General features: G+C 27.7%; 3 protein-coding genes across 3 annotated transcripts; all 3 read right to left on the bottom strand.

Annotated features, from left to right (window-relative positions):
- Nucleotides 1–3,526: 3,526 nt before the first annotated feature.
- Nucleotides 3,527–5,481, bottom strand: LOC118072252 (uncharacterized). The gene is made up of 3 exons (XM_035091963.1): nucleotides 5,155–5,481; nucleotides 4,765–4,948; nucleotides 3,527–4,477 (listed from the first exon to the last, which is right to left on the bottom strand). The coding sequence occupies exons 1-3, from the start codon at nucleotides 5,286–5,288 to the stop codon at nucleotides 4,283–4,285; spliced, it is 513 nt and encodes a 170-aa protein (XP_034947854.1). The 5' UTR covers nucleotides 5,289–5,481; the 3' UTR covers nucleotides 3,527–4,282.
- Nucleotides 5,482–6,257: 776 nt separating this feature from the next.
- Nucleotides 6,258–8,419, bottom strand: LOC118072271 (uncharacterized). The gene is made up of 4 exons (XM_035091985.1): nucleotides 8,394–8,419; nucleotides 8,129–8,308; nucleotides 7,235–7,586; nucleotides 6,258–6,812 (listed from the first exon to the last, which is right to left on the bottom strand). The coding sequence occupies exons 1-4, from the start codon at nucleotides 8,417–8,419 to the stop codon at nucleotides 6,258–6,260; spliced, it is 1,113 nt and encodes a 370-aa protein (XP_034947876.1).
- Nucleotides 8,420–9,234: 815 nt separating this feature from the next.
- Nucleotides 9,235–15,471, bottom strand: LOC118072260 (uncharacterized). The gene is made up of 10 exons (XM_035091973.1): nucleotides 14,654–15,471; nucleotides 14,340–14,494; nucleotides 13,599–13,961; nucleotides 13,226–13,435; nucleotides 12,713–13,088; nucleotides 12,107–12,287; nucleotides 11,860–12,023; nucleotides 11,434–11,637; nucleotides 11,097–11,264; nucleotides 9,235–10,292 (listed from the first exon to the last, which is right to left on the bottom strand). The coding sequence occupies exons 1-10, from the start codon at nucleotides 14,748–14,750 to the stop codon at nucleotides 9,490–9,492; spliced, it is 2,721 nt and encodes a 906-aa protein (XP_034947864.1). The 5' UTR covers nucleotides 14,751–15,471; the 3' UTR covers nucleotides 9,235–9,489.
- Between the last annotated feature and the right edge of the window lie 1,042 nt (nucleotides 15,472–16,513).

The raw sequence follows: 16,513 nt of genomic DNA on the forward strand, positions 1-16,513 counted from the left end.
GTGAAAAAATAATTCTGAGTTTAAATGTTTGAAATTTAAGACTGAGCGAAATTTTTTAGGAAAATTTTATAAAAATATTAAGAGTACTTTTCAACATATTTTATTTTTTTATAATTCTTTAATACAAAACTAATTTTAAATTTATTTATTTTTATATTTACCTTTTAAATTATGCTCCAAAGATGATCTTGAGACGTTTCTTCGTAAAAGGTTGAGCAAAATCACATTAATAAATTATGAATAGAGGAGAAGGTAGGAGTATAGGTTATTTTGTATTTTTACTCTGTAAAAATTTACAATAATTATCATCAATTGCCATTTTTCGAAATTTCTGTTCATTGCCAAGAAGTTATTTTTCAATATATTTGTGGGTTAGATGATGGAAGACGTACTGTGCTTTCATAATAAACGAATGAACCATAATTTTACCTTTTCCTCTAATAAATTCATAATAATGGAAAAAAATTATATTTTAAATTGAAATAATATTCTCAGTTTATTGTGTTTTTAATTATAATTTGATAAATGTGTATAGTATATTATAATTTTAGTTTTATATCCACTTGATCCACCAATGATGTGACTAAATCTTTGTTCCAAATAAAATGACTATAAACACTATTGCTCAGAAAAATTCCAGCTTTCAATTCATTTCTGGTATATATCTGAAAACTATGGTTCATTGTATTACATATCATTTTTACCTGAAGATAATGATCATTGTCACTGAAACGTTGTTCTTAGAAAGATGCAAGATTAGTCATGTCATGTATACAGTGTTGGGTCATTTACAGGTCCAATATGTCTTCTTCCTAGGGGTGAAGATAATTTTCTAAATAGGTTTAACTGATAGTTGGGAAAAAGTAAGAGTAGAGTTCTCGATCGATTGATAATTGATTGATGAAAATAATTTAAATATTGAGATAAAATTCAATTGTAGTTCCACCTGATAATGATGATGGTCATCATCATTGTTACTTGATACCAAGTGAAGATAATTTAATAATTAATTAGACTATTGTAATCAATAGATTACGAAAAAGCTGATGAATATTGATGCTAAATTTGATATTTAATGAATCTTCATTAATTTACTTCTAGAGAGCAGAATAAATGATTTATTATAATATTGATAATAATTTGAGCGATAAATAGTTTCAAAAAGACTTTTTAACTCGAAAAAATTTAATTCTCATCATTTAAAGAACTTAAACTCGTTTCTTAAGATGTAATAGGCTTTTTATTGATGTTTCTTATTATTTTTACCCTTTCCCTTTCCATCGTACATGTTTCCTGCACTTCTTCAACGTCTTATGGCAATTCCCGTTGGTATTACTGTGGCATTCGTGTCTCTTTTCTTCACATTCATGACTCGAAAGGACTCTTGATTCTGATCGAGTTTCCATCCTCGTCAAAATGTTGACTTCACTCTCATTTCTCCCCTTATCTTCTTCTTTATTTAACTAAGTTCTAAGCGAACCGACTTATGGAGTGTACGGAGAACTGAATTCCTTGTGACATTCCATTGTTTTTCCCATCATAATGGCCATCCACTTTTGCTCTCGTCGTTCAAACCAGCACATAGTTATCCTCTTTACTCTTCAAATTATTTTCTTCCAACATTTTCAGCTTTTTTAGATTTCATACGACTTTCAGGAGGATTCTTTCATGTCTAAGAATAAGAATATTTTCGTTAATATTTGAATAAAAATTCATTATAATAAATAATTAGGAGTAAATAATCAAAGTTTGTTCATTATTAAATGATTTCTTCTTTTAATTTTTTTATAGAGTGAAATTATATTGTGATAAATTAACAATAATAGCACTCTCTAAAAATGAATGAGTGAAATCACTGTAAAACAATGTATATTTACTAATTTTCTACTAAAATGTCTATTGTAATCATTTTGATAACTATCATCACTATCTAGATAGTTATCACAAGTATCTTAACCCTATGAATAAGTGAAGACTCTACGAATAGTAGCAATATTATCTATTGTTATAGATTAGATAGTTGATCTAAGGAATATTTTTTTCAGTACATCACTATTTGACTTCGTGCTAATACTATCATTGCAAATAATGAATATTCGAAGTGTTGGGTCTGTTTATGATAATAAATAAATTAATAAATAGTACTTTATTAAAAGGAACAAATATAATATTTATTAAATTAAAGAAGTAATTAATAAAGATTTAAATCATATGAAATGATCTTTACCATCACTTAGTATCTATTTTAATTGGTAAAAAAGTTTAAATATCAAAATTGCTACTGGATCTCTATCTATCAAATTTTAGCATAAATTTTTTCCATCATAAAATCATGAAATTTGGTCCTTAACAAATAAGAGTAACAAGAATCCAACATATTCAGTATTATTTTCATTTCATTATACCAAAGATAAATACTAAAGAAATGAGTTCTTGGTGACGTTCCATTCGGAGACAGTTACTGAATACTTAGGCAATACTCTTAAAATACCTGGAGGGTCGTTGGATGATTTTAAACAAGAAAATTTGCCTGGAAGCTTTGAATTGCGTCTGTTCTGATCGCAGAGAGAGGACCTGTATCGCCAGGTTCCAGCATCTCATCTTGATTTATTGCTCGACATTTTTTCTCGAGACTTTTATTACGTTTTAATCCGACGCATATTTAGCAGCTGGAAAGATTGAACGTATACCTCAGGCAAGCAGAGCGAACAGTTTGATCACGATAACCCTTTTTCGAATGCATCGTTCATTCGTACATTTCTTTACCCTCAACCCTTTTTACTTTTTATCTAAACATAATCCTCCATCTTTCATTGATTCAATCAGCATGATTTCTTATAAAAATAATTTATTCATATTTTTCTATAGATTTCTACCTTATTCTCTTATGGATTTATACAGTAAATCAATCATTTAATATCAGAATTTTTTAATTCTCAGACAAACAAGACATTGATCTTCCAAGCTTTTGATCAAACAATAAATTATTTTTGAATTTATTCAATTATCGTAATGGTTATTGCACAATTTATGTATTTATTAATATATTACAAAGAGGAAGAGACAATTTAATAGCTGACCATGAAAATCATAGCTAAAGAATGAAAATAGATATTATTTTTTACTTTAAATTACAAAATAAAAAAAAATTAATGGATTTTTTGTACTTACCTATTCAATTATGATGCTTTAGTATTTTGTTCAGATTTTACGACCGCATAAAATTGACTTTGGAATTCTGTCTTTAACGTATTAAAATGCAAAAAATTTCACAAGTGACAAATCTTATTGAACAAAAAAGTTGTAAATTGATTTAAAAGTAAAAATATTTTTTTTTTAATTTAGGTCATAGACACTTTTATTCCAGTTATAAGGTCTATTTGAAATAAATAGAAAACATAAAATAAATTTTAATATGTTTTATAAAATTATTAATAGTTGAATTATAACTATAAAAAAGTTGAATCAATTATTTATTAATACAGTAATTTTTAATGAATGAATTTCTTATTAATAACTAGCCTTAAAGTCGTCCTACAATGGAGTAAAATACGGGAAAAAATAGAAATAGGTTTAGATTAAAAATACGCATGCGCACAACATGAAATAAAAAATGGATTTGTACGCATGCATATCCCTATTTTAGATTTATTCAGGCCTTTATATTGTCGAAACACTGAAAGAGTAGACTTGGAGATTATACAGGGAAATTATTTTGGCGCATGCGCATAATTTATTTCTGAGCTCGTTCACAACTTAAAATAATTAATTTCTCGTATAAAATAATTTTCTGTATAACAATTTGTAGTGAATAATAACTTAGAATAGCTTGAAATAAAATATAAAAAATATAATAGGCATAATAACTTTAAAAAAAATAATTTCTCGTATAACCTTCAAGTTTACTCTTTCAGTATTTCGACTATAAGGGAAAGGTAGGTAAAGTGGAACGCAAGGGCAAAATGGAACGCTCGAGAAAAAGTACTAATTTATTAAAATAAGTTTATAATGCTTAATTTGTTGATTTAAAATTTTTAGTGGGATTCCACTTTACCCCCTCTTCCCCTTCTATTGGGTGGAATAAAAATTAAAATAGAAACAAGGATAATAATGAAGGATGCGCATACGCACTGATCAATTATGATCTATTATTGTAGTTGTACGCATGCGCAATCCTATTTTAGCCCTACCATTGTTCTTATTCTTATTCTACCCAATCACATAAAAGCCGTAAAATTAATCTTTTAATTATTTAGATCTCTAAAGTTAAATAAATGTTCTATTAATTAATATTATATTTCTCCAACGCTTCAATAATTCTTTGAAACGTTAAATTGTCAATACTAAAAACCATCGGACCTGCATGACGTTTTCTTCTTCGAAAAAGCTCATCATAGTCGTCTGTGGTCATAGGATTTACCTTTGCGTAGTAAAGTGCAGCAAAACCGCTGTATATAAGAAGAGCGGCGGTGGCAAGCTGTCGACAAAACATATTAACGTCCGTTATGCCATTTCATACTCATAAACGAAACTAATTTTTTCTCTTTATCTTTTTGCATTTTTTTAATTTTATATTTTGAAATTTTTATTTTTTTTTATTTCTCACTTTATTGACATTCTTGTGATAATAACCTTGCATATGTATGTCACACATACGTTATTAATTGTTTGAACCGAATGGAGACGTCGTAAAATAAGTATCGAAATAGAAATAAATATAAGCGACTCTAATTTGTGAATTGTGTGCATCTGATGATAACTTGCCTGAAAGACAGCCCAGAATTTGTAGCTTCCTTCATTTATTAAAAAGTCATAATAGCCACCCCAATACTCATTTTTTCCTGCCTCTAAGGCTTTGCTGTCCTCCATTTCGTCAGTTTCCGGCATTTCATCATCATCATGATGATCTTCGTAATTCCCTCTTCTGTATATGTAAGACCTTGGTGACCTGATGATTAAATAATTGAGTGATAAATTATAAGTCTTGTATTAGAAAAAAATATTCTTTTATTTCTCTCAATTAATGCTGTTAAATATTTTGTAAATAATTTTTTTTTTATTAAATAAATACCTCCATAGTAAAGTATGAATAGTAAAAAGTTAAAAATTAAAATTAAAAATAGTTATTTTTAATAATGAACTTTGTCTTCTTACTTGTATGACTCTGTTGTTAAACTAGTCCTCTCTGTCGTGACAACCATCAAATTACTTGCACTTTCATCAGCATTGATATCTTTTAACCATGAAGTAAAGAATATAAAAATAATTAAGCTCATAATAAATGTCATTTTTATTTTTTCTATCAAGTTACATCTATCAAATGATGTTCTTAAGATTCTTTATTCACATGATATTTCTGTGCAAGAAATTCTATGCAGAATAGTCATGCTAGAACAGTTCTTTAGTTACAAAAAAATAACAAAAATTGTGTAAGCTCTTGATGCTTGACAAGTTCGACAACAAATTGAGATCCTAAACTGGTTGAGAATCACCCATGCAGTGAACTGAACGAATTTTCAGTGATCTGTTACGTGTGTAACTGTAATGCAGATAACGTTAAGTCAATTTCAGGATGTGTTAACTATCCTAAATGTTACAGATGCAAACTGTTGATTAAACCTCTGGAAAAGGTAATAACAAATATTTTTTATTAATATATTTGTCATCAGTGCATATTATTTTTAACAATTAAAACTCAATTATCAATAACAATTATTTGATAAAAGTTCAGGAAATAATAATAGAAGATAGTATTTAGCTATAATGATGATTCTTGAATCTTATTTCTTGAACTATTCTGATATTTCTAATCATTCTTTATAAATCTCACGATGATTTAATTTCAATAAATGAACTTTGATCAATAAGATAATCAAGAATAAATAACCTAAATTAAAAAATCTTTGAATATTCCAGCATAAAGGATCAATTTAATTAATCAATGGATTTACATTGGGTAATTTATTGAAAAGAATAAATATTTTTTTTCAAAAAATATTCAATAAATAAATTTAACAATTTTGATAATTAGATAAAAGTTGTATTTGAGAATGATTTTATAAAGGAAATATTTTGATAGCATTGGTGAATCATAGAGGAATGCTGTATATTGAACTACAAAGTTGAATCAGTTTTCTTGAAATTCTGATTTATCAAACATTTATTTTAAATAACATTAAATACATAAAATATAAGATAATTAAAACAGTCTTTTATTAGCAACATAATATTCTGCAATAGATACAATAAGTGAATGGCTATCGTTTTCTTCTTGAATTGGATGACTGTTTACCATTTTCAACAGCAAATTTTTCAATTGCTTCAAGCACTCTTTGAGTTAAATCCCACCATCCTCTATCATTTAAATGTCTACTCCGATCACTAGCAGCTGCTTCTGCTAAGTTAGCTGGGAAATTTATTTTATGTCTTGCAATACTTTTTAAAATCAAAGCTGCAATATAGATAATAAAATAGATGCTAAAATACAGTGGTAGATACCACAATTTTTTGCCAATGTAGTAGTAGGAATAAGGTCGCTTGTTAAGCCTTTGATCATTCATTTCTGGTATCTGAGTAGTTGTCGTGTAATCGTGGTCATAATGATCTGGTGGATGATCGTAGATCAATTCGTGAGGGTAAATGTGATCAGAATCGTGATCATGATTATGTAAATAAGGATCATCAAAATAACTAGAATGATGATAAGATAATTCTGAAAACTGATCCCCAGGTTTCGCTGGATTATTTTTTATGAAACTTGGTAATTTCTCGTCATTTTGATAAGAATCTTCAGGCCCATAAGAAGCTGGAATCTACAAAATAAAAAAATAGACATTTTATTTGTTTCTTTTGTAATGTATACTCATAATACTTAACACAAATTTCATTTAAACATTTTCTTCATCATTTATAATCACTAATAATAATAACAATAGTGTTTATTCATTTATAAATATTTAATTATTTAATAATAATAAAATTTTTAATTACAGTAGATATTTTTTAACGTGCTATAATTATCAATATTAATTACAATAATCAGTGATTATTTTTTTAAGTGCTGCTGAATTCTTCTCTTTCACAATAATCATTATTGAAAGTGGAAAAAAATAATCATTTCTTTTAATGATTAAAATTCTTGAAAAAAATATCTCGATAAAAACTTGCAAATTTATAGCTTCTTTCTTTAATTGATTGCTATTTCAATCGGCCTCTAAACCATTAACATAACCACCTGTGAAAAAGAATCTTCACCAACAGGTGAATAGTCATCAATCGTAATAGATGGTAAGTTTTTATTGGCGTTTTTGGGTGGACTCGATGCTTCCTGAAATCCTGGATATTGGCTATAAAGCTCCTTAGGCAGTGTGCTGTAACTACCGGAAGCTATAGATGAGGATGATGAACCTAAAGATGGAGAGCCTGATGACCCTGAAGATGCAGGGTTTTGACTCAGTCGAAGTTTATTCGAGTGTGCAATAGCATGCTCAAAACTTGCTGGTGGATGAAACCTGTCTTGAGCCTGTTGTGTGTCCATCGTTTTGGCATCCAATTTCGCCACCATTTCTTTATCCAATGTTGAATACCTGCATAAAAAGCAATGAATTTGTTAAATTAATTACATGGTATGCACTAACATTAGCTACAAAGTTTCTGAGGTATTAATTAAGTTCGTAATCTATTCTATATTTTACTTTAAATAATGCAAAAATGCCTTGAGTTGTAATTTTAATATGAATGAGCTCAGTACTTTGATGATTATATTAATAATTAATTGTATGGGTGATAAAATATTAGCATTTCAGAGTAAATTTGAATCATCTTTGATGAAGATTACAGTTGATATTACCTTGATCATTTAGCTGTCAACAATTCATTCAAATATTTTTCAATTCATCTGATAATAAAGCTTTCAAAATATATTTAAAATATTTTCTTTATTATTATCAGTGGATTCATTTATTGTTGATCAATTAATGATGAAACATTTATTAGTATTTCATAATATTATACATCTTTTAATGAAAAAAATTACGATGATTCAATCAAGAGTAATGAATTATCAACTAGTTTTTATTTCGTTACTGAAAATAATCAAGTATTTTACTATGAATGAAGCAAATCTTACTTGGGTACTAAAGGGTATTCAACCACTTCCCCTTTTCCAATTGAAGCTATTTTCGAGTACACTGGTGAAGCTTGAAAATTTCTTCCTTCCCTGCTTTCATCACTAGATGCTCCATTTCGTGATACTTTAGCATACGAAATAATTTCCGGTATTGTCGAAGCATTTGTTGATACCAAAAGACTCAAGATAAAAATTTTATTATAAATATTAATATCGAACAAAAAAATTTGAATTATGTGTCTTATGGGTTTCATATTGACTTTACAAGGACAAATGACCTAACATCAACATTCTTGTGGTCTATATAGACATCTAACTGTGCAGAAATTCCCCTCTACATAAAATATGAATCCTTAAGTAATACAGAACATCTACACAGCTGTTAAGTGCTCGTAATAATTGACAAAATCTCTCTAATATAGTTGGTAAACAGCATGACCGTTATAAGACTCCACGTAATCAGATTCATCTTGAGTTTGTCAAGTCACTTGAATGTCTTTGATGTTTTATTTATTTTTTATTTAATTGCTTTGTTAATTATTAATACTATAAATATATTTTTTTACATGTCAATTAAAGAATAATATTTTTTTTATTAAGATAAGAAATAATTACATCTGTTTAACTTAAATGATAACAGAAGTACTAATTGTTTATTAAACTCCAAATTTCCTATCATTTACAATAAATTTCTTCTAAACAATAGATATTTATAAATAAACTAAATTCACAATAAAAAGATTATCTAATTATTCATTTAGTTTCTATATCTTTTTTTAAATTCTTATAAATATTAACAATCCTTTTCATCATCATAAAACTATTCTTAACATAATAAAATAATGAAATAAATGGAATTAAGACTGTTGTTGGAACAAGTCTATTACAGTAACAGAATATTTATGTTCTGATATCAACTCTAATACAATTGAATTTGTTATAATCAATATTAACAATTAATATTAATTATATTCATAAATTAATAAATTTATCTAAACAAAAAAAACATCAAATAAATCAATCTAATCGGTAAAAGACTTCTTTTCTGAACATAATTATTTTATACTCAATACTGAGGCTCTCGAGTATCACTTATCACATATATATGCACTTGTTTGATTGCATGTCACGTATTCAGTATCCGGAAGTACCAATATCATCTACAACGATGAGAAAATTGTAACATAATAGTCTCATCAACGTTCGCAAGACGTTCCAACAGGTTACTATAAGTATCTTCAAGTTTCGCACACACCAATAAATTTTTATACACGGCTATATATATATATATATTTATATGTATATATAGCACATATAGCTTCCAAAGGAGTGACAAGCTTACGTAGACTAATGACTCTCGTTTACTTCCTGCCTTCTTCTTCAGCTTCTCTTTCTACTGTGACGCTGCATTTGCTAGTTGTTTCATTTTCAAACCTTAGATTCATTACTCCTTCACTATTCCTTGTTTTCTTGCATGAGTCACTCGAATCTCCTGAATTTATATCTGTCCCTTTATCCTTATCCAATCCATTTAAATTTCCTTTACTATTATTCTTTAATTCTTTTTTTAATTCTTCATCTTCTGTTTCTTTATCTGTCTTTTTTTTTAATTCACCCAACTGTCCATCATTTTTGATTTTTTTCTTATTTTTATCTTCCTTTGGTTCCTTCAATTCATTCGTTCCTGTCGATTCTTTCACATCTTTTAATTCTTCATTTAATTTTTTAGATTCATTCTCTAACTCCTTTAACTCTTCTTCCTTCTTTAATATTTTTAATTCAATACCTTTCTTTAATTCTTCTCCAATTTTTTCAGTTCCTGGATACTTATCTGCCTCTAGAGCTTTGAAGTTGGCTTCTGGACCATCTGAATCTTTATTAGAAACTCCATTTTCAATTCTCTTAAGATTGTATTTGTTGTTCTTGATTTTCTTTTCAATTGCGTCAATCGAGGAAGCTTCAATACCATTCATAGTTTTTTTCTTCGGCTCCTTTTTCACAATGTCGTTGCCCTCAACTTGGGGGCGTTTTTTGAGGTAAAGAGCATTGAAGAAAAAGTAAATAATCCCCGTAATGATACTGACTACCGCGAAAATGCGATAAGTATTCCGAGTCCCAATAGCTTTCATGATAAAACCTCCAACCAAGCTTCCTGATCCTTTACCTGTAAATTCAATTAATCATCAAATTTTCACATTTACTTCAATTTAATGCTTTTAATTATTCAATTTATCTTGACATTTAGATACATTCAATAAATTTTTATACTTTATTTAGAATTTACTTGAGTTTTTATAATTGTACTAAATTATACTGTCTTGCTTTATATTTCATTAACGTCGATTGTAAAACATCTAATTGATCATAAAGATCGTAAAGAAACTGATAAATTTAATTGTCAATAAGTACCTTTAAATGTCTTGAATGATTGTAAATAAATCGTAGAATGATCATTATGAAGGGTGGATTAAATTATTGTTAGTTTACTCTGATGTTATTGAGTTATGATTTTAAGTGTAATGATTTATTTCAATAAATAATTTTTTTTTCATATTTATCAATCATTGATAATAGTAAGATAAAAGAAACGTTGGATGAAAGAATAATAGATGAATAACATTTTCTATTGTTGTTAATATTATTAATGCAATCAGAAACAAAAAATCGTGATAGATTAGAAAAGAAGTTGATTAATTCAATACAAAGCATTCCGTAATGAACATTAAAAAATATTTCAAGGCCTATTTAAATTAGAAAAAAAATATAAGTAATGTATTGAATAGGTTTTTGAAACTATTTAAATAAATAATGATAAAAAATGAACTAGCACAATAATTGTGAAGATATAAAAGAAAGAAACAAAAGTGTAGAATAATTACAGGAAATAAAATGAAGACGATTATTACTTGCAAGGGTAGTTAAAAAGAATAATAATATAATTAAATACAAAACCCAAGTGTGTACTTACCAACGCCGTAATACATGCTTCCAAGTAGACCTTGGATAGAACTATCTGTGCTTGTAGTGGACAACTTGGCTGCATACGTAACTGCTGCTGTGAAACTGAGTGAAGTCGTTACAGATTCCAGAGCCTCAAAGATGAGACTATGCCAAGGATTGTAGATAAAAGAATAGCCTAGAATTGATAAAAGCCTTTTAAACTCAGTTTAATCACCCTTTTGAATAATATTTATGGACTAATTCACATTTAAACTCTCATTTAATACAACACTTAACATTTTTATTTATATTTTATTCTACCATTCGAATTATAGAACATAGATATTCTTGGTCACTTTAATTACCTATGAGTCGAACAGCATAAAAAATAAAACCTATGAAAAGGACATTTGGATGACCAATCTTGTTGACAATTGGTCCTGAGAATGCTAGAAGAGGAATTCCTGTAATTCCTCCTACTGTTATTGTTACACCCATGAGGGAATTGGATCCACCAAGATCTTGTAGCAGCCAGAATAAGAAAGATTCCAAGAAGCCCCAAATGGTTCCTAAAGTAATTGTTTTTATTGTTTAGAAGAGTTTTTATCTATGCTTAAAAAAATTGAAACTAACATAAATAATTCAGTTAAATTAGTCCTGATAAAGTCCTTAAATAATAGGTGAATGATCAAATGTCTTATAGACATCAGATTTAATGTCACAGAATATTAATTGATACTACAGACACTAGGATTATGAAATTGGAAATCAAATACTTAGATATTTAATACCTAGCATGAAGCAAGCAAGCATAAGAGCGGCGATTTCTATGTTTTTTAATACATCGATGAAATCCTTGATGACATTGTGGGCTGGTGCCTTGAATTCGAGATTAATTGTTAACATTAGAACTCCAGAAGCAAGCTTAAGAGCTGCGTATAAATAGAATGCAGGTCTACAATGAGAAAATTGGCAATTAACTTGAAATTTGTCTTTGTACATTGAGGTATAGAGAAGGTAGTTGTTGTAGTTTAGTACCTAAAGTCTGAATATTCTTTGCCTTGGCTAGCATAATCAATTAGTAACCCAGACAATGGTGATGAAATCATTCCACCAAGACTTCCATAGATTCTCTGTAAGCCATAGTCTGCTTTTTGTTCTCGCAATATTGCTATTACTGCACCCTCGAACATAGCAAATGCAGTACTACCAATGATTCCTGAAAAATCAAGTTGTTAAAGTTTTTGCTAACTTTATTGTTTAAACTATTCAATTGGTCTTTCAATTAAGTTAACACACTTAGATGAGGATGTCTAAATTATGCGTGGTAATATTTAATATTTCGGTTTTCTTAAGGTTAGAGCTATTTTTTATTTAAATTTCACAACAAAAAAAAGAGATGATTAAAAAGAACATAAATATAATAAAATTATTCAATCAAGGTGTCCAATGTTTTAATTGATGCATCTGATGATTACTATAATTTATTGGCAAAATGGTGATAAAGAGATTCAATGAAGGATCTTTCAACACTAATCTCTAATCATTTGGATTTAATAATAACTGAGTTTATATAAAAATTAAATAATTATTTTGTTTCATGAACGATACATCTGAAATGTTATCTATTTATTTATGACATACCTATGAGAACTCTAATCATCAGATAAAGCCAGAAAGTTAATTGTGGATTGTATTCTATGATTATGTTCTTGTTAGAGCATATGTCGTTTCTTGTAGCAGTGACAATGCATCTTTCGTGGCATCCTTCAATACTCAGAGGTTCCAATTCTGATTCGACTGTGGAATTGCCGATGTAAACAGTTACAGACACCCTTCGAGTTCTACTGTTTGTGTTTTCACATTGAACTAAATTAAATTTTTTTATTACTGACTCTGCATTTAATGACATCACTTCAACATGTAGCTTTTGCTGATTTTCATACAAATCCTCATCACTCAATGGTAATTTTTTCATCTTCACTTTAAATGGCAAGAGGCTGTGCTTCTTTTCTATGTTCTAAATCATTATTAACCATTATAATCAAGTTATTTTAGTATTATATGCTTTTTCTTTCAATGATTACTTGAAACAATTGCAATGAGATTTGATTGAAACATTGTGATAATTTATAAATAAAAATAGAAAATACTTACACGTGATGGAATAAGAAATTCTTGAAATTTACATAGTGTTAGATTATTATATTCATTCTTTCCAGAATCAAATTCTTGACAAGAGAATTGATAAAATTCTTCAGTAGGAAAAAATAAAGTATTTTTAGATAATTGTCGAACTGCTGTATTATAAAATAAATTACTCCGGAAAATTCTTTCTTCAAAAAGTTCTGTTTTCGTCATTTCACGCTGAAATACAAACAACCTCTAATCAAAACTACGAATAATTTTTAATTAAAATAATAATTATTATTATTCATTCACAAATGTCTAGATAAAGAGTTTTATTTATGTTTTAAATATTAATAATTTTTAAAATTTAAGAAAAGAAATGAGCTTGTTAGTAATTCACCTGGCCATAATCTCCCTCAGATCTTTCATATTTAAACGTAAAATTATGATTCACATCTGGATCAAAGAATTCTACTACATAAGTCCTTGAGGAAATAATTGACTTTATGCGTTCTTGATCTTGAAAATTGCTAGGACATGCATATCCACAGCTTCTTATCTTGGCTGTTATTTCATCTTTGAGTTCAGTCTCACAGTAATGTTCCATCTGATTTAGACTGAATATCAGATCACTACTGTTACCAGAATTCCCTAAATCCATAACAAGTTCTTTTGGATATTTGACATTTATCCTCCCTACTGGAACTAGCAGTAAAAGAAGAGCAGCTGCTCCACCAATTGATGAAAAAAATGCTAATATGATCTAGAATTTTTTATAAACAATTTCTTCATCCATTACTCGTTTTCACATTCATCAAATAAAAAATCGTTATCGTTAATTCATAAGAAAAATATTACTAAAATTTTTTAAATATCTTTTTCTAATCAAATTTTTATCAAATATATTATAAAAGTTGTTGGAAGATGTTGATGCAATCTTTGTAATGGAAAAAATTACTATACATAAGAAAGAATTGCCACATTAAGTGTTGATAAATGATGGGAAATGTGTAAAGACTCTAGAGCTAAGTGTTTAAATGACTTCTCATAGAAATTATTTTTGCAGTAGGCATTAAAGAGGGAACTTTAATTGATTAAAAAACTGAATTTAAAATAATGTAAATAATTATGATAGGATTACCTTGAAATTTCCTACTCTATCTGCTACTAATCCTGCTAATGTTGGCATTATTATTGCCACAATCGGCGTTATTGAGCTCATAATTGCTGTTTCTTCAATATTTATGCCAAGTTCACGCTTATGAATTGTTAGGTATGGGTAAAGAACTAAAAGGGCTACAAAATGAATTGAAATTTTAATATGATCAATATTGACAATAGTTGAAAAATTATGGTAATTCTTAATAAATTTATTATTAAATGTCATTATTTCTTTTTGAATCGAAAGTAATTATTTATCAAATTGGACTATCAAAGTATTAATAAATTACTTACTTGAAGCTTTGACAAAAAAAATAACTTTTAAAGGAAGTAATTCCTTTTGACACAAATCCTTGATTATCCTTCTAAAGAAAGTCTTAACCAGCCTCATGTTTATTTTTTTTTTTCTTCTTCACTAATTGAATCAATTGAAACTCTGCTTAAAAAGCACTTTGAATTTAAACAAAACAGTGGTCTACACTTGTTGATAACTTAATAAAAATATAATATCATAATAATGTGCTAAATCATTGTATTTCTTCATCAAGTCTCATAATTAATCGAAGAGTCAACGTAAAATAAGGAAGACAATTTTTGTAAGATTGTTATAAAAAATATTTTTAAAATTTTAAAAGTTTGTGAAGCCTTGAGACGTCTTTTCCGGGGATAATATATTTAATTTTCTTGAATTCTTTATAATTAAAAAAATTGGTTTAATTTTCCTTTTTTTTTTTTTTAAATTATACCCACGTGGAAAATATCAGATCAAAAGGATGTGATAGAGAAGAGTTGCTTAATCTTCACTTCATGACCTTCATCAAACCGGCACTTTTGTATCGTTAGTTGAAATATCTATTACTCTTTATTACATAATTCTTTAGAATCACAAAAAAAACAAATGTCATAGGAGTGCATAAACCAATTCCACCAGTATGAGAAAATAAAAACAAGTTAAAATCCCATCAAAGTGACCGACTTATGGTTTAATAAAATAATTACATTAACTAATCAGCTAATAAATAAATGAATAGAAATTTTTTTGCTATAATTTACAAGTCACGCAGTCTTTTAGTGTCAATAAAGAGCGATGGACTGTCCACTACGGTCGATGTCATACTTTAAACTGCCTCTTACCGATCCACTGAGTTGACGAGGACGGAAGTCAATTTTCTAATAGGCCAATGAGATTTGAGTGCGGTTTTCATCCTTGTTTGTTGATTCTACCCATTGTTCGATTTCTCGTTATACAGCTAATCTGATGGCCATGCAATAACATTGGGAGATGTACGCGTGGACGAAAAAATGTACAATGAATCGGTAATGCTATTCATTCAAGGGCATACCGGAAAAGCTGTTCAATGAAGTCAATGATGAATTTAGGAAGAGATTGAATGAAGTGATTTTTTCAATTAGATTGCCATCAGTTTTTATTATATACTATTTAATAAAATTTTTGTTCATTTTCATTCAAATCAGTTAGAATTATAACTTTTAAATAATGATTGAATATTTATGCTTCATTGGAATTATTCTTGCATTTATATCAAGTTATAATAAAATATTGTCATTTATAAAGTAATTGTATTAAAGATTGTCAGTAAATTAATTTTTTATAACAATTTTTTTTTTAAGATAGCAAAAGTATTAATTTTAATATTAGTATTGCAAAGTTGATGATTCATCTTAATAAATCGATTTGATTATTACTTCACTGTCAACAAATGAATTAACTTGTAATTATTATTTACAGTAAAAAAAATTTAGTTCAAATGATAGATTTTAACTCATGTAAACTCATTAGAGTCACGTAAATAAATCTAGTTAATAAACGATTCATCAGGAATGATTTTATTTCCTCAAAAATTAATAATTTGACTTTTTATATAACTAATTATTGTAAGAAACAATTTAACATTGTAAAAAATTTTTTAATATATCTTGATAATGATAATAGTTTATAGTCGCATGACAATAATTGAATACTCTTGTGATATGTAATTACCTAGGACACTGAAAATATATTTTATGAAAATCCAAAATAGATGCACTAGTACATTACCGTAGTATGGAGTGAATTTTATATAAATATATTTTTTATTTATGTAATTAATATTCGTAAAAACATTAAATAAGTATTAAATTGATTTCATTATT

Source organism: Chelonus insularis, unplaced genomic scaffold (assembly GCF_013357705.1).
Source record: "Chelonus insularis isolate UGA/USDA-ARS -01 unplaced genomic scaffold, ASM1335770v1 contig_90_pilon, whole genome shotgun sequence".
In the NCBI taxonomy this organism is placed as follows: Eukaryota; Metazoa; Arthropoda; class Insecta; order Hymenoptera; family Braconidae; genus Chelonus; species Chelonus insularis.